Raw genomic sequence first — 25,967 nt, forward strand, 5'->3', positions numbered from 1 at the left:
TACAACTATTTAGAAAAAATGCATTGTTTCTCACTGCAATGGCTTCAATATTGAGTACAAATACATAAAAACACTTGCTCATAACAGAGGCTATTATGTGACCCAAATGGACTTATATATAACCATTACTAATTTAAAAACTGGGATGTTTCTTCAATAGATAATTATTAAATAGATTTTGGAAATTAGGTGCTGTACTAGGCACTGAAGTGAAAAGACGGACCAAATTATCGTACAAAGGACTTCACAAGTTCACCTGATATAGGCCTTCGTATGATAATTGTTACAATAGAAATTTTAAAAAACTGCTATAGGAATGTCGCCAAATGAAAAGGACTAACAGACTGGAGAAGCAGTTAGGGAGAGATTAATAGTGAATGTACTGTTTCAACTAGTTGGAAAAAAAAGGATGAATTTTGTCAGTGGTTGTACAGTTCATGCACTGCATGATGGGAGCAGAGAGGAATGAAACAGTCGTACTCAGCCAAACATCATCCACTAGTGTGTGTCTCCCTGCAGAAAAGAGTATCTTCTTCTTCACATGTGGGTACTACCCTCTCACCAGTTTGAACACTTTAAAGTAAAATTTGTACAATAACACAGAGGCTTATATTGCATACTATGTCAACAACAGTAACATTGTGGGCTTATAGTGTCTTTTCAGAGTGCATATTGAGGAAAAAGGGGACAGTATCAGTAAGGTCACAGAGATAAGAAAGTACAAAGTTGGGTATGAAGTGATGAATAATTTAGTCTGTCTGGAGCAAAGAATGAGGCTAAGGGAAGAGGGAAGAGACTATAGCATAAAATATAGAAAGAAGAGTCTAGATAGATGGGAACGGAGCATGATGTCTGAAATGCCACTCAGAGACCGGAGAACAGATATGGGTGAAGAAAGGATGGGGAATGGAGAAAGAGGCCTCAACTGAAAGGAGAATGAATACTTTGGAGTAATTATGAGGGTCTGAAGTAGTATAAGAGAAGTGAGATTGAAAAAGACGACTCCTTTTAGAAGTAAAATGAATAGGGAAACATGTTAGATCATGGCAATGAGAGAGACTGAGTGTAAAAGACTGAGGTTCCTAGCGCTGGGTAGGAGGCCAATAATGATGCCCATTTATAATAACAACCATTAATAAAGCATATTTTATTGGATAAGGGTGGGGTTAAGGGAAGACAGAATTGTTCTATTGTCTCATTTTTGGTAATAGGTTAGGATACATTTCTCCTTTTTTGTTGTTTCTATTTTCCAAAGTATATTATACCATGTTATAAAGTATTTATTAGATCTCAACATTTAGTATGAATGTTCAAAACACATTGACTTAAAAGCTTATATCAAAACTGTACCTACCTAAAACCCTTCATGTGTTTACGTAATTCCTTTAGATATTTTTCATTTTCCAGTTTTTGCCGAACCACCAGACTTTTCTCTCTTAAGACATCCTCTTGCTTCTTCAGTCTGTCCATTTTAATTATACCTTTGGCCAAAATAGCACGCTCATTATTTAAGTTTTGAATTAATAAACGTTCCTCAGCCTTTTGTTTTTTTTCTTCTAGAAACAAAGCTCTCCTCTCTCTAACTTTTTCAAGGTAGTTGAATTTGTCCTGCCAAAGTTGTTGTAAGCCATACTGAATTGTGAAATTATCTTTTGCCGTTCGTCTTTGCGCAGTGTATTTTTTCTTACTTGAAGATTCTTGAACAGTTAAACTAACTCTTTCTTGGGCATCTTTTGCCATGGTAACAGCCATTACTTTTTTTTCATGACTTTCCTGCTTCTTTTGTTCTGAATAATATTTATCAATATCATAAAGTGTTTGGAGTTTTATATCAGTTTTTTGTGTTGTAAGAAACTTTCTTATATTCTTCTCCAAAAGCTTGTCTTTTTTTTTAATTACTTTTTTTTGATGAGTGGTAGAAAATGGCTGAGCATATGTAGAAAAATAATCTTGTTCTTTCTCTTTCAATACCGTAGCATACTTCGACGAATCTGAAGGATGAATGGGCAGTTTGAACACTGATATCCTAAAACTGGCATCCAATTCTTCATCTTCAGTTTCATTTTCAGACTTCTGATCTACATTGCACAGTAGACAAATATAATACATTATACAAGTGTTAAGCACAGTTTATTTTCTGTCCCATTTGTTTTGAAAGCTACATTAACAAAGTTCACAAGAACCTGTTCTTTACCTATATTAAGAGCATTTTTCCCAACTGATGTTCCTTTTCAATTTGTGATTTAATAGTGATTTTGGAAAGAAAAATCACTATTGAAACATTTTAACACAGAAATGCACTGATTCCCATATTTCCTACATTATATCTCTCAGTTATTTAACCTGCACTAATTCAATAGCAGTATTTTATCTTATACTTATTCATACATATTATTTTTACATATAGTTATATTTGCAAAGGACTTTGTAATGTTTTATCTTGTTTTTCTTAACTTTGGTAATAGCTGCCAATTAATAGATGCCATCATTGTTTTTCCCTTCACTGGACACACAAATAAAACAAATTTCTCAGCCTCTTTTGCTATTATGTGTGGCCATGAGACTAAGTCCTCTCTAGCAGAGAGTGGGCAGAAGTGATACATGTAATTTCTGGTCTAAAGCTATTAAGAAACAAATGTGCCCCTTATGAATATTCTTTCTTTTTCTGACCTACTGCACAGAGATGAGGATAAGGCCCTAGAATATGGTAGATTCACAAGGTGGGAGGACCCTGGTCCCCTGAATCACTGCTTGAAAAGCTACTCACTGATCAAGATTATTTAACTGACTCTTATGGAAGCCAGAAACAAATGAAAATTATGTTTGAGTAAATATATATTTCTAGGTCAATTTTTCTTATCACAGTCAACCTAACTAATAATAACTTGAATCACATTGTTGCTCATATATTTATTTTTCTGACAAACTTACTGACGAACTTAGGATCAGGTGGCAAATACAGGTTAAAAAAGTCATAATCATTAATCTTAGGAAAAGATGCTGCCCATGTTCGACTAATTCCCTCTATCTATTAAAATTACATCCCTGATAACTCTGGTTTACATTTTATCTTTTCTAATAGAAGATTCTCTTAAGGTCTTCATATGTTAAAATGTCAAATCTGACAGCTGAGACTTTATACAAGTTAAGATGGCCATGAAGAAGGGCAGGGCCTGTGGTCTAGGCAGGCAGTAGTGAAAAAAAGAGAATTTCTGATGTTGACATTCCTGTGGCCTATAGTGAAAAATCCTAGGCATGATTTTCTACTAGAGACCTCAAGGATGTCAACACCAGAAAAGTGTCTAGAACTAAGCAGAAAATCAAATCTAGTAAGTAAAAATGGTAATCCATCAGGATACAAAGGCAGTGTCCAGAAATAACTATTATGAGTTTGGGTCCAAAGCAAGCCACCAGAGATACAGAAGGACAAAAGCTAGAGTTTCAGGTCTAGATTAAAAAGGGTGTGGTCTCAGGCAACTACCTAGATACATTACTGTTTTTGTAATTTGATTTTATGTGTAAACTTTGACACAGAAAAGCTGACCAAGGATAAAATATTAAGAATAGAAAACATAAAACTAGTAAGTTACTAAAGGTTCTTGTCACCAATTCCAATTTGTATGGTGGTGGGAGGGTTTTCCCATACCACCATGTAATGCTCTGACACCAGCTGGGTGTCCTATGATTCAACAAAATTCTGATACTACCTACTTTGAGATAGGGTCAGATCCCACAGGTTAAGGGCTCAGTCCTAGAAGACTGTGCACCCTGCTTCAGACATCAATTGCAAGTCCAGGTTATCACCTGTGCTTCTGACAAATCAGGTATAGACTGCAAGTTCCACCAACCCCTTCTTGGGTTCAATTAATTTGCTAGAGTGGCTCGCATAACTCAGAGAGACATTTTATTTACTAGACTGCTGGTTTACTATAAAAGGATGTAACTCAGAAATAGCCACAAGGAAGGGATGCATAGGGCAAGGTACAGGGAAAGAATAAAAAGCTTCCATGCTCTCTCAAGAGCATCACTTTCCCCAAAATCTCCAGGTGTTCACCAACCTGGAAGCCCTCCGAACTCAGTCCTTTCGTTTTTTTATGGAGGCTTCATTACATAGGCACAATTAAATAAATCATTGTCCATTGGTGACTGAACCCAATCTCTAGCCCCTATCTCCTCCCCAGAGGTTAGGGTTGGGACTGAAATCTTCACTCTAATCGCATGGTTGGGTTCCTTGGCAACTAGTTCCTATCCTTAGGCATGGTCCAAAAGTTACCTCACTAACACAACAAAAGACATCTTTGTTGTTCTGCTCTCATCACTTAAAAAATTCCAAGGATTTTAGGGGCTCAGTGCCAGAACTGGGGGAAAAGACCAAATATATTTTTGTTATAAATCATAATTTCACAGTAATCAATACATGTTTGCTTCTTAATAGTTTAATGTAAATAAGTCTGGCCTTTTCAGTGAAACTTGAGGCTCTTTGAAGACAGAAACAGTACTTTTTTTGTATATACTAACTACACTTATTTTGTGGCTAATGATTCAGATGTCTCTGATTTGTTGGTTGAACACAATAAACATTAGCACTGTAAAGAGTCTCCCAATTTTCTTCTTTGCTTCCAGAATCAGTGCTTCAAGACATCACTCATTGTGATAAGATTTATATTCCTAAAACAGAATTCTAATCATGCCACGCCTTCCACCCATATAAAGAAAAACAAAACATTCATGGTCATCCTCCTACTGGATGAAGGATAGTTTGACCTCTAAGCCTGGGATCCCATATTAAAGGGAAAGAGCTTCATTTTTATCCCTACACATGCACCACACCTTCCCATCTTTGGGCCTTTGTTTATTTTATGTATTTTATGTTTTGTGCAGTACGTTATTTTCTCTATCTACATATGTTCAAATTCTACCTATTCTTCAAAGAATTTTCACTTGTCATCTTTCTTTGTTCTTTAAACAGGAATTGATATATATATTTTTATCAATCAGAATTCATAACATTCCATATATATTAAAGCTCTATGTAGTAATTCTTAGCCATTGTAGCAAGCTATACATAAGATTCTAAAGAACTTGTCTAAATTTTCTTTGATCCTTCATTCCTTGTACCCAGTCTATTATTTTGCAGAGAGTCGTCGGTTTTCTTTTTCTTTTTTGGGGGGCAGAGGGGAGGGAGGTGGGTGGGAGAAAGGCTAGGAGTGAGTAGGTAGTAGAATTAACTAAATAGTAGATGCCAATAAATTATTTGTTGGATGTATGAGTAGACAAGTAGAAGAGTGAATCTGTTGCTCAAGATCGATATCCCTTGTATATTGGTAAATGTCTAAAATTTAAAGATAGCATGCCTGGATTTGAATGCTAGTTCTACTACTTACTATGTGATTGGTGTAGGCATGTTGTTTAATTCTCTGGCCTTCAGTGTGCTCACTGTAAGATGGATATAATAATATCCAATTTATAGGGTTCTTATAGAATTAAATTAGTTAATAAAACATAAAATGACAAAGTATGATATACAAGTATTGGAACAATGCCTTACAAAGAGTAAAAGCCATATGTTAGTTGCTATTACTTTTTCATTATATTTACTATGGAATACAAGAAGCTTATCTTATCTCCTTAATTCACATCAAAAGCACAGTGTTCAAATAGCCACATCATTTAGTAATGAGTGAAGAAAATACAGCAAAGTATTTTTGTCACACTCCTCAACATTCACTGGGATGTGAAGCACATAATATACATATTTTGTTTCATGATTGCATAATTTGTCTCATTTGTTACTGTAAAAATAGAAACCAAATGATGAAAGTGCTCTCATCTTTCCATAACCAAATTAATAAACCTGTCTATCTGTTCATGCACCCTCTTCTTTTACCCTGATACAATGAAGAAAGCACCCTCACTTTCAGCAGGGGTGAAATTATTCACATGTACATTGGCTTTAACCTCCTTTGCCTTTGCTTCTATAATTATCTTAACTTTCTCCTTTATCAACTTCTCCCTACTGGCTCATTCCCACCACTGTTATAAACCACCATAACCACCAATGGAAAGCACTACTACCTTCCCTCAAACCCCATTATCTTCTAGCTACCATTCTATTTTTCCTGTTCATTTTTAAAGTAAAAACCATTGAGGGTTGTCTCCTCGTACCATCTCTTTTTCTTCACCTTCTATTAACTTTTCAGCTCATTCAGATATGGGTTTCACTTCCACTGTTCTGACTCAACTGTCAAAACTCTTCCTACTAAAGCTTTCTATGGTGATAGATTCAAAAGACATTTTTTTTTTTTCCTGGTGCAGTCTTTCTTAAATTCTCAATGGCATTTAATACCAGTTAATTATTTCTCTTTCTTGAAACTTTTTTTTTTTTCAGATTCTCTGATTTCCAGATTCTCTGAAGTTCCCATGCTTTTTCTTTTAGCTTTCTGATTACTCCTTCTTAGTTGTTTGTAGACTCCTCCTTTTTAAATAAATCTCTAGAATATCTGACTTGATGATATGAGGTCCCTTTCTCAAGTCTCTTTACCTCTCTCCTTAAGTGAATCATGTTCATGGCTTTAAATATCTATCTCTGTATTAATAACTCTCAAATTTACCATCTCCCCTTAGAAGTTTTATAGGTATTTTTCAAACTTGGCAAGTTTTTTTTTTTTTTTTTTGCTACCAAAAATCACTTCCCTCTAAAATCAGCCTTATCTCGACAAATGAAACTAATAGCTTATTCCTTCCATATCAGTTTTATCTATTAGTCCTATAAATTTTACCTCAAATACGTAGCTCAATTTCACTTAATTTTCTCCATTTTCTTGCCATCACCCTACTTCAGGTTTCTATTAACACTTACTTAAACTATTGTAATGGTTTACATAGTTACTGCATTTCCCAATACATAATATACTTCGTTGCCCACAAAGATATCTTATAACTGTGTCTTTATATGCCCTTGTGATAAAATTCAAACTCCTTGCCATAGTCTACAAAGCCCTGTATGCTTTTACACTTGTTTACTTACCCACTACAATCTTCCAACTACTCCTATCAGCATTTACTATGCTGCAGTCAAGACATGAATGATTTGTGGGGTAATTCCCAGGCATGATTTTTGAGTGCCAGAACTAGAAATGTCAAAAGCGAGGTCGGCTCCTTTGATTCAGTTTTACAAGTGAAACGTTCAATGTGACTTAGTTGAATAATCTGTGGGTACTTACTATGAAGCAAGGTCTTCAATAAATGAAAATAGTTCTGCCTCTCAGGAATCTTATTATCAAAAAATAAATAAATAAATAAAAGGAATCTCATAGTCCAGTGGGGGAGGCAAATGATGTTAGGAAAAAAAGTATATACAGGAGCCTTGGAATGATAGGAAAAAAAAAATTTATTTCATCTGGGATAGGGTAAGTAAGTGGTTGTCTGCAAAAATATTTGGGAGAAGGTAACAGCTGGGTTTATTCTTAATGAGAGTCTTCATTTTATATTTGTATTACTTAAAGGCCCATGTTTTAGGTACATGGAAAAATTTAATGAATTTGCAAAAGTTATGTGTAAAAGAATAGTAAACAAGGCATTCTCAGGAAAAAAGAGTTTCATAATCAAAGATGAAAAAAAGATATAAAAAAAGAACAATATGGAAATTTGGTTTTATAAAATATAAACTCAGCAGCTGTTAATAGCAGCTGGTTGCTAGAGACATCTAGTAGGCAGGTGGATACATGAGCCAAATCTAAAAGCTGGAAGAGAGGGTGGATTTGGAGATAAATATTTGGGAGCCAACAGCTGAGATTTTTAGGTAAAACTATAAATATAGTTAAGAAAAGACAAAAGACCTAAGGATGAAACCTTGGGGAACATCAACATTAAATATGTACATACTAGGTAAGCCAAACTTTAAGAAGAAAAAATAATCTGTGGCTATAGCCTTTTAATATGTAAGTCTCTAAAGAAATCACTACATGTAAAGTGACCCCAGTTTGCCATGTATTATCCCAGTTTATGCCTATTGTCCTAGTAAAGTTTATTAACAGCGACTGCTTTCAGTGTCAAAGTGACCATCTGGAAGACATCTTGGCTAAAGGAACACCACCCAATAATAGATAAGAAACAAAAGAGTAACACTGTGCTGTCTGCATCATATTAAGATAGATAAAGATCTTAGTGCAGTGTCCAAGACTTGGTAGATATATAATAAACGCTTTTGTTAAAACATGGGTTAAGAGATTTCCCAGGCTCTATGGGTGCTGCGACCAGGCCTATTTTGTTCACCACTGTATACTAAGCACTTAGAAGAATGTCTGGTGCATGACAGGCTTTCGATAAATATTTGTCTAATAAATATTTTTTTCTAGAGACAGCTAAGCCAATTCAGGGATACTTTTCAATTTGGGTTGTGGGATGCTGATAATGAACTTATACTTCCATCTTTGGCCCCCTCAGTTCCCATTATTTCCTTTAAGAACTCTACACTTCAAATATAATAGTCACAACTTCACCACAGGACTTAGGGACTCTTATTCTTATCTTTGGCTTATGCTGTTCCCGCTTGTTTGAAAGGCCCTATTTACACCACCATCTGTAAAAAAAGATTATTCACTTTGAATAACATGAATGCTATTATTCCTTGAGCCCTTACCAAGTGGTAGCTACTAGACTTACTTCTTTACATATATTTACCATTTATTTTAATATTCATTACCTCATAAGGTAGATATTATTGACCACTAATACAACAATACTTAAATTTTCTGAGCATTTGTTATATGTCAAATTGTACTGAGTCCTTTAAACAAATTATCTCATTTAGTCTTCTCAATACTCTTATGAGGTAGGTACTGTACTATTTTTATCTTCATTTTCAGATAAAGAAACTGAAGGTAAGGAAGTAGCCAATATGCTGGAGTAAGATCTTAACATCTGACTAACATCTTGCTGGAAAAAAAAAAAAAAACAACAACAAATATCTAAGGACTTGGATAACTAACAAAAGTAAGTAAATTTTAATAGCCCGTTAAAACAAAAGCATCAACATTCATAACAAAAGTATCACAATATAACATTTGTGATGCCCACATATAATCCTAAACATGTAATATAAATCAAATATAAATCAAAATTATATCGTGAAGGATACCACTTCACATAAAACACAGAAATAACACAATCATATAGGCCATTTAGTTTCTTCCTTTCTGTACTTTATGTGAAGTGTTACAGTATCAAGAAAATTGTGCAAAGTTAAAGGTTTATAATTCCTAGAGAAAATAAACATATGCAAATAGGTTCAACTAAAAAATCTAACAGATAAATTAAAATGGATTATAAAAAATATTTGAATGGAAAAGACCAGGGAAAAGAAACAGAACAACAAATTGAAGACATGTAACAAAAAAAAGCAGAAAACAAATAATAAAACGGCCCTGGATGAAACAGGATCAGTTTCCTTACAAGAGACACCAGACAACTCACTTTCTCAATCTTTCCATGAACATGCACTAAAAAAAGTCCACGTGAACACGCGGCAATATGGTTGCCACCTACAAGTCAGAAAGATAGGCCTCACCATTAATCAACTAGGCTGGCACCCTGATCTCAGATTTCCAGCCTCCAGAATGTGAGAAAATAAATTTTTGTTGTTTAAGCCACCTGGTCTGTGGTGTTTTGTTTTGGAAGTATGAGATGACTCCTACAAAAGGAGTACCCATCTCTTCTGAATTCCTAAGCACAGTTCCTCAACTGACATGCAGTGGCACACTAGCATGTTGCTGAATAATGGGAGTGCTCAGAGACACTGAATAACCTGATGGGGATGGTGTTGCTACAGCCTCTGGCTTCCCTCTTGCCATGAATTTTATCTGGAGTTATCAAGAGTCTTTGAAGATCAAGTGGGGTCTGACATACTATTTACAATCATGGCAGTAAAGGGGGGCTCAGGAGGTGGTCCATCCCTTGGAAATGTACTTAAGCAGTGAGTTAAGTGTGTTGTACTGTTTACTACTAATAAGAGAATCATGAAGTAGGTGTTTTAAAAGCACAGCATAAAGCCCAAGGTGTAGCCAATCTGGGGTGGGGGTTCCCAAATCAAGACTACACATGTATCAGATACTTCAATCCATTTTTTGGTTAATATACATTTTTAATGATATTCTGCCTAGCAACAGTGTGGCCACTCTTCTGTAAATTTATTATTTTGAAACAGAAATTTAATTATATTTGAAGTCTGTTCACATTTTCACACATACACACACACACACACACACACACACACACAAATGCACACATACATACAAAGACACAATCAATGTTACATTTGTCAATGAGAGAAATTAGAAAAAAATCCTTTGACTATTGGAAATGTCTGAATGACTATAAAAATTGTGTAATATTTGTATCAATTATTCAGCTTAAGTTACTTGTTACTGGAGACTATGAAGACTTATGTAAGATTGCCATTAAAATTTGGTGTATTAGTTCCCTATTGCTACTTAAATTACTCTAAAACATAAAGGCTTTAAAACAAGAAACATTTATTATTTCACAGTTTCTCTGCGTAAGAAACTCAAGAGTATCTTAGGTGGGTGGTTGTGACTCAGTTTCCCAATGATGTTATAGTCAAGATATCAGCCAGGGTTGTGGTCACCAAAAGTTTGACTGGAGTGGGAAGATTCCATTCCACAATGGCTCATCCACATGACTATTGACAAAGATCGAAGTTCCTTACTGTTGTTGGCAGAATGCCAGTGTCTCGCCCAGTGCGCCTTTCAAAAGACCTGCTTGGTATATGTTTCAGTGTCTCTAACATGGCAGCTGACTTCTGCCAGATCAACTATCCACCAGAGAGAGAGCCCAGAGCAGGACACAATATCTTTTATGATCTAGTCTTGTGAGTCACACACCATCTCATTTGCCAAATTCTATTCATTATGTGTAAATCACTAAATCTACACTACAGTGGAGGAGAATTAGACTATTTTTTGAAGGGAAGAGTGTGGACATTAAAATCACTAAATCTAATATAAAAATTTTATGTTCATGGAAATCAAGCTCAAGTTCATTAATGAAATAGTTGTAAAGACTTTATTAGTAGTGTTATATAAACTCAATAGTTGGTATCTAACAATTTATGTTATTTTTATTACTATAATTAAATAAAATGAATGGAATATAAATATATATTTTCTACTAATTATAAACTTTTGTTTTAATCTAGCATACTTGAAAAAAATGTTATTGATCTCTGCCATGCCTGGAAAAATTTGGAAACACTGTCTTATAATAGTGGTATAAAACCCACTCATATAGTTTATAGAGAATTCTGTTTGTGCTTTAGCAGCTCATCTTAATTCCTGGGGTAAATTTTACTTTTAGGAGAATAGAGAATATGTCTTATGTATCTCTGTACCCTCTATTATAGTTAGCATAGTGTTCTGTATTTTTGGTATTCAATTTTAAAAATTCAACTATTTATTGAGTATGAATATTTATACTGAGAATTTTTAAGCTATATATTGTACTTTTAAATATATTATTTTTTTCTCAAAGACTGCGTTTATAAGAAAGTCAAGAGTTACACTACAAGATTTAGGTACAGCAGAGGAACGAACAATTTGAAATAGCTGATATGTACTTCTTTTCTCATTCTGTTAACTTGTTCCTTTTCCCTTTCCCCTCTCTGACATCTTTCATCTGCTTATTTCCCTATAGCCTTTTTGCTTCACCTTTCCTGTCTTAACTGACAATGGCATCAAGAATCTTTATTAGATGCATCTCACAGAATTAAAAGCCAAAACGGTGACTATAATAAGACAGGAGTTTGCAAATGAATTTTCTTTACAAACAAGTATAAGGTCTACATGTGTAATAATTTGGCATCAGTGATATTTTTTTCTTTTTCTTTTACATTATTACAAGACAAGAATAATAATCATAAAAGCCATACACATACAACTTGAAATCTAAGAGGTAGATTGGTGATCTGATATAAGCAGCTTCTATGATTTGGAGTGGTTCAATAGCCAGCCAGTAAAAACTTTTATAATAGGCCCCAAAATACTACTCATATTTGTGAATTAGGAAATTGACAATAAGTAGAACCCAAATGAAAAGGGCCAAAGACTACCTATCTATATATATAAGGCAAGCAATACTATAAGTGGTGCCACCTTTGGATATGAGTGACATTGACATAAAATAATGCAGTCAAATCACAGTTCAAATAGAAAAGGAAAATGTGACATGAGGTAATTGATACTTCATCTCTGACCAAAGATTACCAAATGCCTAGGCAAGAGATAAGATGATGTATATTTTCCAAACATTGCTTGACACTGCTATAAAATTATTCTTTTACCTAAATTGCCGAGTCATTTAAGAAAATAATTTATAAAATTATAATTAACTCTTCTTTTGTATAACAGTTTTTAATTTAAAAAATGGATTTGGCTACTTGAATTATAGGCTTAGAAATAACAATTACTTAGCCACTGATTTAAAGAGTAGTCATAACATTGTAGAGAATAAGGTATTGAAAGCAGTAGCTTCTTACACATTTAGTCTGAAAAAGTGGAACAGAGTATTGGAATCCTGGCTGGAAATTGGGTACACACATAGGTGTTCCCAGAAACTCTGGGATGAATTCTTAATAGATCAGAAGCCATATGACACATAAAATTAATTAATTAGTCTTTCTGCCTTCTGCCTATAAAAGAAATATTTAACAGATTACAACTATTAAGCAAATAATATGAAGATCAAAAACATCTCCCATGCAAAATTCATGCTAGCTTTTTAAAAAATGTTACTATGAAAAAATAGAAAGGGATCTGCCCATTAAACAATCCTTGAGTAAAATATTGGAGCTATAATTGGATGTCATGCCTGCCAATGATTTCTGTTGCAAAATATGTTATAGAAAAGCCTGGAAACTTCCATACTTGGAAACAGAATTTCCACTCAGAGGAAATATTTTGTATCTAACATATCCTTCTTAAACCCCTTAAACCCCACCCCCGCCTAGGGTCAGACATGCTCAGAATGTTTTGTTTCTTTGTTTTCTTTTTCTTTTTCCTGTTTCTTAAGTGGAGAGCTGAAAAGAGTGTACAGAAACACAAAATGATAAAATGCTCTTTAATTTTATTTTGGTAAATAATAAAGGGACACAAAATAACCTTTGGATAGGTCTCTGTCTTAGTGTCTTAAAATGTCTAACTCATTGTCTTTTTTAAAAAGCACATAGTTAGTCTATCATGTTACTGGTCTTTTCTTTCAACTTGAAGACCCCCATTTAGCATTTCTTATAAGGAAGATCTAATGGTGATGAACTCTCAAAGCTAATATCATACTCAATAGTGAAAAACTAAAATTATCAAGAACAAAACAAGGATGTCACTCCTGTTCAACATAGTACCAAAAGTCTTAATTAGACACGAAAAAGAAGTGAAAGGCATACAAATTAGAAAGGAAGAAGTAAAATTGTTCCTGTTTGTAGAAGATATAATCTTACATCTAGAACTCTAAAGATTACCCCTCTCCCCAAAAATGGTCAGAACTAACAAATTCAATAAAGTGGCAAGATACAAAATCAACATACAAAAATCAGTTTTATTTCTATACACTAACAACAAACTACCTGAAAAAGAAACTAAGACAATAATCCCTTTGCAACAGAATCAAAAGAATGAATTCTTAGGAATATATTTAAACAAGCAGGTGAGAAATCTTTACACTGAAAACATTAAGACACTGATGAAAGAAAATGAAGGAGATATAAATAGAAAGATATCTTCTGTTCATGGATTGAAAGAATTAATATTTTGAAAATGTCTACACTATCCAAAGCAATCTACAAATTCAATGCAATTCCTATAAAAATCTTAATGACATTTACAGAAATAATAAAAAAAAAAACACTACGATTCATATGAAATCACAAAAGACAAAAAATAGGCAATTCAGTCTTGATAAAAAATAAACCTATAGCCATCATACTCCCTGACTTCAAAATATATTATAAAGCTACTATAATTAAAGTAGTAAAGTACTAGCATACAGACATCCAGACCAATGAAAAAGAATAGAGAGCCCCAAAATAAATCCAAACATTTATAATAAATAAGGATGCCAAGAATATACAATGGGGAAAGAATGGTCTCTTCAAGGAATGGTGATGGGAAAACTGGATCAGCACATGCAAAAGAATGTAATCGGAACCTTATTTCATACTGTACACACACAAAAACTCACCTAAAATTGTTAAAAATTTAAATGTAAGACCTGAAACTGTAAAAGTCCTAGAGAAAAATATAGGGGGAAAATTTTATGACTTTAGTCTTGACACTGATTTCATGGATATGACATCAAAAGCATGGACGACAAAAGCGAAAATAGACAAGTGGAATTACATCAAACCAAAAAGCTTCTGCACAGCAAAGCAAACAATCGACAGAGTAAAAAGGCAACCCACAGAATGGGATAAAATATTTGCAAACCATATATATCTGATAAGGGGTTAATCTCCAAAATATATAAGAAACTCATACAACTCAATGGTTAAAAAAGCTAATATTCCAATTTTTAAAAAATAATGTACTAAAGACTTAGATATTTCTCCAAAGAAGACATACAACTGGCCAACAGATATATAAAAAAATGCTGAATGTCACTAATCATTGGGGAAAATGTAGTCAAAACCACACATGTCACGATGGCTATTAACAACAATAACAAAAAACCCAGATACCATATGTTTTTGTTAGTGACAATGCAAAAACGGTGCAGACTGTGGAAAGGAATACGGAGGTTCCTTAAAAAATTTAAAATCGAACTACCCTATGATCCAGCAATCCCACTTCAGGTATTTATCAAAAAGAACTGAAATCAGGATCTTGAAGATATATTAGCATTTCTATGTTCACTGTAGCACTATACACGAAAGCCAAAGTGTGGAAACAACCTAAATATTCGTCAACAGTAGAATGGATAAAGAAAATGTGGTATATACATACAAGGGAATATATTCGGCATTAAAAAAAGAAATTCTGCAATATGGGACAATATAAATGAGCCTTCCGGATATTATGCTAAGTGAAATAAGCCAATCACAGGAAGACAAATACTGCACGATTCGACTTACAGGAGTTATCTAAAATAGATATTTAGAATTTTTAATTGCTACTTGTGGTCATATTAGAGTTCATTTTTCTCTTTTTCTCATTTCTAAATTATTAATTTCTATTTCATTTCAATCATAATTCATCCTGATATGTTAATGATTCTTCTATTTTAATTTCTTTTTGATAATGTACTTAGTATGTCTAAGACTCTGTGAGCATTTATCCAATCTCAGATCTTGAATCTCAATTTCAATGTTTTATTAATATAACAGACACCAATTTCCCCTAATGGCAGCTACTTAAAATTACTTATGATCTCAATGAAGAACTTAATAGCTTTTAGCTTCCTAGAATCATTTCGATTTACCAATCTATTAATTCATCTATATATCCATCTTTCCACCCATCCATATTTTAGTAGCCTGAAAATTCCATTGAAATTCAATAATTACAACTATAAAAATTCTTCTTCAAACTCCTTCCAGTTCTTAATTGTTTTCCTCTAAATTTTAGTTTTCATTTAAGTTGTCTGAGAACTATTTGGTTTCTATAGAAGTGGGAAAAAATATTTTCTTTGCTAAACATAGCAATCAGATAACAAATGTATGTGAAATGTGCATATATAACACTGAACATTTGCTATGCGTAAGGTACTTCTGTAGATACAGCAGATGAGGCACTATGACGGGCATGATCCCAGGTCTCATGGAACTTCTATTCTAGTAGAATAAGGTGAGTAACAAACTCAGAAACAGGAAAATATTACAGGAGTAAGTGCTTTGATAAAAATAAGTCGAGTATAATGATAGTGAGTCTAGTAATTGTATCAAGTATATGAGAAATATTTTTAACAGAAAATTAAACTGAATCTCAAATGTAAATGACAAGAAGGAATACCCAGTGGGGAAAGTGTGGAAGAGTATTCTAGGTGAAAAGAGAATTCTGTAAGGACACTTAGACAGGAGTACATTTGGCCTGTAAGGGATACAGAGAAAAAGCAATTTTTGTTGGAACCCAGTGAACAAGATAAAGGTAGTGTGAGATGTGGTCAGAGTTAAGGCAGATGATATGAGTTATTGTGAGCCACAGAAAAAAGTTTGGATTTTATTATGAGATTTGGAGCTATCTAAATAGGGGAGTGACTATGATATGTGATTTTATCATGAAGAAAATGGATTTGAATGTGGACAATATGAGTGTAAGGAGAGAAACTGGTTAAAAGCAACTACAGAGGCCACGGCAAGATTGGATGGTGGGTAGGATTAGAGTGAAAGCAATAAAGTTGTATAGAAGAAGGATTTGGAATATTTTTTAAAGGCAAAGCAATAGGATTACTGATAAATTAGATCACAGAGGAGATAGGAAAAAAACAGGTAATAAAGGGTAAATGCTAACATTTTGGCTTGAGGAACCAGATGAATGGTGACATCATTTGTAGAGACAGGAAATACTGGTGGAAAATCAGATTTCATGAACCAGGTTAAATATTCTTACATGTATTACTGTTTCTGAAGTTCATAACTTTCATATTCAAATACAAGCTAACACTTCACCGATATGTCATATTTAAATTCTTTATATTTAAAAAATCATTTTAATATTTCATTAATAGAATGGAAAAATATTTTATCCTAAAACTAAAAAAAATCACTTTTAACTATTTTTTCCATTTACATGATTACTAACAATACCTAGGGAGAAACTGAGAAAATTAAGACTTTTGTGCACTTTTCATTAATAATACCAGATGATTTTTGAGGCACAGCCATAATCTCCAAACACTGCATTCTTCAACTCAGAGTAATAATTTATTTTTTTTTCAAAAGCTCTATGAAAAATAAATATTTGCTAAAAAGAAATTATCTTTATATTTGTACATCATATAAAATTCTCTATTTAAGAACAAAACAACTGCACCACATTATAATCAATGTATTTTCAATTGCCTCAGCAGTTTTAACTGTCACATGGAACTTTTAGAAATCACAGGAACACAGAAGCCAACACCATTTGTGGTCAACGGAGCTTGTTTGGTTCTAAATGCATTACAGATTTATGAGCCATCTGTGAAGACTATTTAAAATCAGTGCAGCTATGATCTAAACGTTCACAAATAGGTCTGAAACAGTTGCTCTCTTCAGCAAAACTCCCTGACACCTTAGCACAAGCAGATGGTTTTGTGTGGTAAATAGGCTTTGAGGAAGCTTTGAGTTCAGGTGAACCAAATATATATATATATATATATAATAAGACAATCTGATTAATGAAATGGGAAAAAATGCCTCCGATAAGGAGCTAATATCCAAAAAATAAAAAGAACTCATATAAGTCGACATTAAAAAAAATCCAATTAAAAAATGGGTAAGGGACCTGAACAGACACTTCTCCCAAATGGCCAACAGAAATATGAGAAGATGCTCAACTTCACTAGCTATTAGGGAAATGCAAATCAAAACTACAACGAGATATCACCTCATACCTGTTAGAATGGCTGTTATCAACAGGACAAGTAATAACAAGTTTTGGAGAGGTTGTGGGGCAAAAGGAACTCTCATACACTGCTGGCTGGAAGGTAAACTGCCACAATGCAAAACGGATGGAATTTCCTCAAAAAACTAAGACTAGAATTACTATATGACCCAGCAATCTCAGCTTTTTTTTAACGGTGATGAAAATGATCTTGAATGAGGCAGTCATGATCATTGCACTGCCTTGTGTTTAAAAGTAACTAAAAACATAGAATTTTAACTTTTTCTGCCTTTCTTTTTAAATTGATTTTATTTTTTAGAGCAGGTTTAGGTTCACCACAAAATTGAGTAGAAAGTTCGGAGTGTTCCTATATATCTGCTCTCTTGACACATGCACCACCACCTCACCCACTATTGACATTTCACACCAGAGTGTTAAATTTGTTATAATCCATGAAACTACACTGACACAATATTATCGCTCAAAGCCCATAGTTCACATCAGAGTTCACTCCTGTACAATCTTTAGTTTTGGATAAATATATAATGGCATGTATCAATCATTAGAGTATCATATAGAATAGTTTTACTGCCCCCTCAGAATCATCTGTGCTCCACCTATTCATCTCTCTCTCCCTTTTAATGCCTGACAACCATTGATTTTTTTTTTTTTTTTTTTGTCTTCAGTTTTGCTTTTTTCAGAATGACATGTTGTTGGAATCATACAGTATTGCTTTTTTACACTTAATAATATGCATTTGAGTTTCCTCCATGTCTTTTCATGACTTGATAGCTTATTACTATTTATTGAATAATATCCCATTGTATAGACATATGAAGTTTTACTTAGCCATTCGCCTACTAAAGGACTTCTTGATTATTTCCAAGTTTTAGCAATTTTGAATAATGCTGCTATAAACATGCATGTGTAGGTTTTTGTGTGGACATAACTTTTCAACTCCTTTGAGTAAATACCAAGGAGTCTGATTGCTAGTTTATATGATAAGACTATGTTGTTTCGTGAGAGTCCTTTAGTAGGTGAATGAATAAACTGCCAAAATGTCTTCCAAACTGGTTATACCATTTTGCATTCATACTAATAATGAGAGTTCTTTTTGCTCCACATCATCGCCAGCATCTGGCTTTATCAGTATTTTGGATTTTGGTCATTCTAGTAGATGTATGGTGGTATCTCATTATTTTCATTTACATTCTGCAATGGCATATGATGTGAAATATCTTTTCATGTGTTTATCATCTGTATATCTTCTTTGGTGAGGTGTGTATTAATTATTTGGCTCATTTTATAAGTCAGGCTATTTGTACTTTTATTGTTAAATTTTAAAGTGTATTTTTTGTGTGTGTGGGGATAGAGCAATAATAGTCCATCAGATTTGTCTTTCAAAGATTTTCTCCCAGTCTGTGGCTTTTCTTTCCTTCTCTTGACATTGCCTTCCACAGTCCTCTACCTTTGTACTTCCTCAATATTTTATTGGCTATTCTGGTCTTTTGCCTGTCCATATAAAATTTAGAACCACTTTGTCAGTGCACACAAAATAACATGTTGGGATCATGACTGGGATTGTATTACATCTGTAGGTCAAGTTGGTATTTTAATATTGTATCTTTCTAGCCATGAACATGAGATATTTCTCTATTTATTTAGTTCTTATTTGATATCTCGTCAGTTTTAGTTTTACTCATCTAGACCTTGCATGTGTGTATATATTTCATTTGGAGGGTGCTAATGTAAATAGTATTGTTTAAATTTCAAGTTCCACTTCTTCATTACTGGTATACAGGAAATTGATAGAATTACCCTTGTACCCTGCAACCTTGTTATTACCACTTATTAGTCCCAGGATCTTTATAGTTTATTTTCTGTATAGACGATCATGTTATCTGCAAAGACAGCTTTATTTCTTCCTTTCCAATCTGTATATTTTATTTCCTTTTCTTGTATTATTGCATTAGCTAGGACTTCAGGTATGACATTGAAAGGCAGTGGTGAAAGGGGGAATCCTTGCTTTATTTCTGATCTTTGTAGAAAAACTTCTAATTTTTCACCATAAAATATGAAGTTATTATAGCTTTTTGTATTTTTTTCCAAGTTGAGGATGTTCCCCTCTATTTCTAGGTGTTTTTTTTATAATGAATGTTTATCGAACATATTCTAATGCTTTTCCTGCATCTATTTACATGATCATGTGATTTTTCTTTCTTAGCTTGTTGATGTAATAGATTATGTTAATTAATTTTTGAATGTTTAACCGGTTTTTGATACCTGGCATAATTTCCACTTGGTCATGTTTATATTTCTTTTGCTGCATCATTGGATTCAATTTGGTAATATGTGTTAAGAATTTTTATATTTATGTTCATGAGATATATTGGTCTATAGTTTCCTTGTCTTCTTCTGGTTTTCTTATTAAGGTAATTTTTGTCACATATAATAACTTAGGAAGTATTCTGTCTCTACCTTCTGAAAGAGACTGTGGAGAACTGGTATGATTTTCTCCTTAAATGTTTGGTAGAATTGACCAATCTACCCATCTAGGCCAACTGCTTTCTGATTTAGAAGATTATTAAAGATCCAATTTCTTTAATAGATATAGACTATAAGTTGTCTATGTCTTCTTGTGAAAATTTTGGCAGAATATGTCTTTCAGGAATTGGTCCATTCCATCTTAGTTATCAAATCTGTGAGCACAGAGTTCATAGTATAAATTTGTTATCCTTTCAATGTCCATGGGATCTGAAGTAATGTTCCCTCTCCCATTTCTTATATTAGTAACCTATATCTTATTTTTTAGCCTTCCTAGAGGCTTACCAATTTTATATATTTTTTCAAAGAACCGCTTTTTTGTTTTGATATTCTTCATTAATTTCCAGTTTTCAATTTCATTGGTTTCAGCTCTAAATGTAATCTCTTTTCTTCTTACTTTGAATCTGTTTTTTTGTTTGTTTGTTTTTTAGTTTCTTTAGGTAAAGTCCTAGATTATTTTCCTTAGGTCTTTCTCCTTTTCTAACATATGTATTTTTAGTGCTATAAATTTGCCTCTAAGCACTGCTTTTGTTGCATCCCAGTAATTTTGTTAAGTTGTATTTTCATTTTTATTTAGTTCAACATATTTTTAAATTTCTCTTGAGATTTATTCTTTGGCTTATGTGATATTTTGAAATATCTTGTTTAATTTCCAAGTATTTTGGATTTTCTAGCTATCTTTCTGTTGTTAATATCTAGTTTCATTCCACTGTGGTCTGACAACAGATACTATATACATTTCTATTATTTTAAATTTATTACTGTGTGCTTAATGGCTTAAAAAGTGTTTTATCTTGGTGAATGTTCCTTGTGAACTTAAGTGTATTCTGCTGTTTTTAAATGAAGTAGTTGCGACACCCATAATATCCAGTGATTGACGGTGTTTTGTATTCAACTAGGTCCTTACAGATTTTCTACCTTCTCTATCTGTCCATTTCTGATAGAGGACTGTTGAAATCTCTGATTACAGTGGATTTATTTATTCTTGCTATTCTATCAGTTTTGCCTTACATATTTTGATGCTCTGTTGTTAGGCATATAAATGTTAAGAACTGTTATACTTTCTTGGAGAAGTGACCCTTTATCATTATCTAATGTCCTTCCTATGCCTGATAACTATCTGTGGTACAAAGTCTGCTCTGTCTATTAACAAGCCCACCAAAGACACTCTATTTCTGTCATAGTGTTTTTTATCTCTAGTATTTGTTTCTGGCTCTTTCTTGGAATTTCCATTTCTATGCTTACATTGGTCATCTGTACTTTTATGATGTCTACTTTATCAATTAGAGCCATTAGCATTTTAACCACATTTTTAAAAAAAAAATTGCTGCAACATCTCTGCTATATCTGAGTCTAGTTCTAATGTTTGCCTTGTCTTTTCAAATTGTATTTTTTTGACTTTTAGTATGTCATATATATATAGCAGATACACATATATTTGATAGTGGGTAAAATTTAGTTGGTAAAACACACTGCTATAAATTAGCCTTTATTAGTGTGGTGGTAAGATGTGGGGGAGGGAAATTATACGATAGTTCTATGATTAAGTCTCAGTCCTTTAGTGACACTGTTCCTCTGAACTGTGAACTTGAGATGTGCTTTCAGACACCTCTGCCCATAGGTGGGACAGGAACCCTAGATGGAACTTGATATTTCCTTTCCTTCATGTGGAAAGCTAGAACTGGCTTTGGTCAGGTATTTTCCTCCTCCTGAGTCCGTTAAAATCCTAGTAGTTTAGGCTAAAGTTTCTCCTGAAGCCAGGCCTAGTTAAAAAGACAGAATGCTTCTGTGTATTTCAAAAGGATTCCTTTCATCCTTCCTTTGCCAGAAGCATGAGAAGGTATTTCTCCAATATTCACTATGAGAATTTAGTAAAGCTCCAGGAGGTAAGACTCAAAAGTGTGGGGGTCTCCCAATGACTGGGTCCCCCTGTAGTTTGTCTTTCTCAGATCTGTCCCCACTGAGCCTCTAGTAATCTGCCAATTATATTTCAGGTTTTCCTACTGTGACACTGATTCCTGTTGAGGTTTCTGCTCTAGTAAGTTGTCATTCTCCATATCTGCTTGCTGGACTCTTAAATGTGGAGGCCAGCAGTTTGTCCTATGACCTCACTTCTCTGATGGATATAAGAACAGTTGCTAATTTCAGTTTTGTTTGTTTGTTTTAGCTTTTTAGTTGTTGTTAGGACAGAATGGTGACTTCTAAACTTTTTACATGCAGTACTGGATGTCCTCGTCATTTTATTTCATTATTATTTTTAAAATTTTTATACTGCATAATCTATATAGATTTATCTTAAGTTTAATGAGTTTGTACATTCGTCTGGCAGTTACAACCTACTGTTTATCATGTCTGGTGAATTTTTCATTTTGAATATTTTACCTTAGAAGTCCAAAATTTCCATTAGTTTCTATTTTATCTCTTTATTAATATTTTCTATTTGATGAGATATTGAAATCATACTTTTATTTAAGCATGATTTACTTTAGTTCTTTCAACATATTTACAATAGCAGCTTTTAAATGTTTGCCATGTACACCATGTGGGTCTTGTGGTAGGCTAAATAAATAATGGCCTCCAAATATGCCTATATACTAACTCTTGGAACCTGTTAATGTTACCTTAGATGTAAAAAAAGGGACTTTGAAGATGTAAGTTAAAGATTTTGTGATGAGTTAATTAACCTGGATTATCCAAGAGGGCCCAATGTAATCACAAAACTCATTATGAAAGAGATGTAAGCTGAGACAGCGTAAGTAGAGAAGGAAGAGTTGTAACATAAAGAAGAGACTGGAGTGAAAGTGTGATGAGCCAAGAAATGTTTTCAATCTCTAGTAGTTGGAAAAAGCAACTACCCATGCCAACACCTCAATTTTAGTCCATTTCAGACTTATCTCTAGAACTGTAAGGGAATATATTTTTGTTGTTTTAAGCCACTAAATTTGTGCGACTTGTTACACTAACAAAGGAAACTAAAACAGACCCTCTCCAAAGTAGTTTCTTTGTCTGCTTTCTTTTTTCGCCCGTGTTTAGGTCATACTTCCCTAGTCTTTGCATATATAATTTTCTGTTCAAACTTTAACACTTTATAGAATATTGGTAGTACTCAAGATACTGATTCTCATCCATCCCCATCAGTGGCTGATGTTTGCTTGGTCATTTGTTAATTTATTTAGTGACTGGACTGAAGTAACTCTTTGAAGTCAAGGTAAAGCCACATGATGTCCCTGTTAAGCTTCCTTCACTTGCTGACCTTTTTTTTTTTTTTTTTATCTTTTAAGTTGGCTACCTAGCCAAGTTCAGCCCCTGGTTCACCATAGCCCATTTATTGGTCAAAGGTTATGCTTTATCCTCTTTACTGTTAAATATGTATGTTTGGACGGAAGCTGGGGGGAAGCTTTAGAGTTTGCCACCTTGGTTCAGGGATTTTCTTTCTGTTCCATGTTATGCCAGAAATTAGTAGCTTGGAAGTACCCTGTCCATTGCTTTTGAGAGAATGCAGTCTTGGGCATGCACACAGTCTTCTAGACTGCCAGAGATGTGTGTGATTTTACTCTTAAACCTGGCTTTGTAGGAGTTGACCTTGTGTCAAAGTAGCTTGTTGTTTACCCAGTGTTTGGTCAGAGGTTTTGCTTAAGTCCCTTGTGCCTGTGAAGCTTCTGCCGTATGTTAATAGATCTGTGTGGTCTGAGAAATGCTTTTAAATATGTCCCATATCCTGTTATCCTGTTTGAATTGCTCCTGAGTAGGTGAAACACATGTACACAAACTTCATGATCCTCAAGGTTGACTGTGACCCCTAGAGGGTTCTTTGCTGTTGCTTCTCCAAGTATCTGTTAAACTTCTAGTTGTTCTGTCGTTTCACTTATTGCTACCAATATTATGAAACTATGAACATCCTCTTAATTGTTCACCACCAAAACCACCACTGTGTTCAACAATGCCTTTAGGCATGGAACTTTCCATTTGTTTCAGATACACACAATCCCTTCAGTCAAAGCTGCAGAACTCCTCACCCTTATGGTCTACCTTTTCTCCAGAGCAGAACTTCTGTTCCATTGCACATAAGTTGAGGTGAGGACAGTGGTGTACTTCCCCTAGTATTGTGATCCTGCTCTAAGGGTGGGTACTAGGTAAGAAGAGTGATCACCTCTGTTCTTATTTATTCCCACCCTTCACCTCCAGCATGGAACTTCTGCCTTAAGAGCAAGCTAGAATGAAGGTACTTTAACCCTAGTATTCCCATCCTACTGTGCCTGAAGTAGAGCTTCCATCCTTTAAGTAGAGGTTGGCAGGGGATAGAAATCCTCAGTCTTCGGTCTGTGCCAGACTGGAACACAGCTTCTGCAACACAGGGCTCGGTGAACGAAAAATATCAGAAGCCCGCCCCTCCAGTGTAAAACTGTAGCCTTATAGTGGGGACTGAAAGAAGAACCGTGTCTTTTTTGGCCCCATGTGCCCAGAATAGAGTGTCCTGGATAGAGCTTCTATTTCCTTAACTTAGAGTAAGGATGAGATAGGCAAAGGAGCAGGTCATGGCATAAAAGTCACAGACTTTCATTCTTCTTACTGAAATTTAGTAGATTTTCTTGAATAAGTGTTTCTCCATTTACTATATGTCCTTAGGATAATTTCCAGGAATTGTAAATAATTGATTTTTAGAATTTCCACCAGTTAAATGGTTTACTGGGGAGAAGGTCTGTCTACCATTCTGGAAGTCTCTTTCTATATCTAATTTTGACTTAATTGAACTTGCAATGACTCTAGGCTTTTGCCATCTATCACTTGTTTGAAATGTATTGACTTCAGGGCTTATGAATATAATTTCTTCTTATAGGAAATGGCTGAAAAAGATTATATTTATAGATCAGTATGAAGAGGAGTACCAAAAGGTAAACCTGAGTTCTGATACTTGGGTTACTTTGGCTTATACAGCTCTTCCTGTTTATCCAAACTTATCACTCTTCACTCGTTATACACTAGATTCACAGGACTTCATTTTGATACTCAAACATGCGAAGCTTATTCCTAATCTATGGCTTTTTATTGTTGCCTTTGCTTAGCATACTCTTTTCTACAATCTTCATATAGATCATTTCTTTTCATCATAGAACAAATACTGTCTCTTCAGAAGTGGCCTTATCTATCTAAAGCAGACTTCCTTATACAAAGAAGGCTGTGTTACCTAAAGTAGCCTATCATCTTTCCCTACACTTCTCTACCACATTTCTATTTTATTCCTAGTACTTACCACCATTTAAAATTACTCTGTTCATTCACTTGTTTGTTGCCTATATTCCTGCTTAGATATAAACCCCATGAAATCAGAAAGTCAAAATATCTATAGTAAGTTCTTGTTCATAGGATCCCTTTATATCTTCAAAAATTATTGAGATCTTGAAAGAGCATTTTTTTAGGAGGGGATGAATTTTATCTATTGCTTTTACTATATTACGATTTTTTTAAATTAAAATATTAATTTAAGAATTAAAATAAACTCATATGTTAAATCAGTGATGTCAATATAACATATTACGTAGCTTCTGGAACGTTCCACTTTATACCTATAAGAGAATGAAAAGTGTAAAAGATAAAAAGATGTCTTGTAATAATGATAAAGATAATTTAAACTTTGCCAACCTCCTGAAGGAAAGAATTGCTGACTGACAGTGGGTCTGCTATAATCTCAGCTACTTAAAGACAATGTACTATAATCAAAGAATTACAGACTATTACAAGATAGTTGGCCGTACAGAGAATTTTTAGTACAACCTAGCCAATTAATTTTACTGTCTTATTTATATAATAATCTCAGCAAATGCTTATCCCAGTTCCTGT

The 25,967-nt window shown here is 33.9% G+C and overlaps 1 protein-coding gene across 1 annotated transcript in view; it reads right to left on the bottom strand.

Annotated features, from left to right (window-relative positions):
- LRRIQ3 (leucine rich repeats and IQ motif containing 3) overlaps positions 1–25,967 on the bottom strand; it is a 164,740-nt gene that overhangs the window by 6,833 nt on the left and 131,940 nt on the right. The window contains exon 7 of the mRNA XM_039838596.1: positions 1,355–2,078. Within this exon, the coding sequence (XP_039694530.1) occupies positions 1,355–2,078 (724 nt within the window). The remainder of the gene's footprint in view (positions 1–1,354; positions 2,079–25,967) is intronic.

This window comes from Pteropus medius, unplaced genomic scaffold (assembly GCF_902729225.1).
Source record: "Pteropus medius unplaced genomic scaffold, Ma_sr-lr_union100, whole genome shotgun sequence".
Taxonomy (NCBI): Eukaryota; Metazoa; Chordata; class Mammalia; order Chiroptera; family Pteropodidae; genus Pteropus; species Pteropus medius.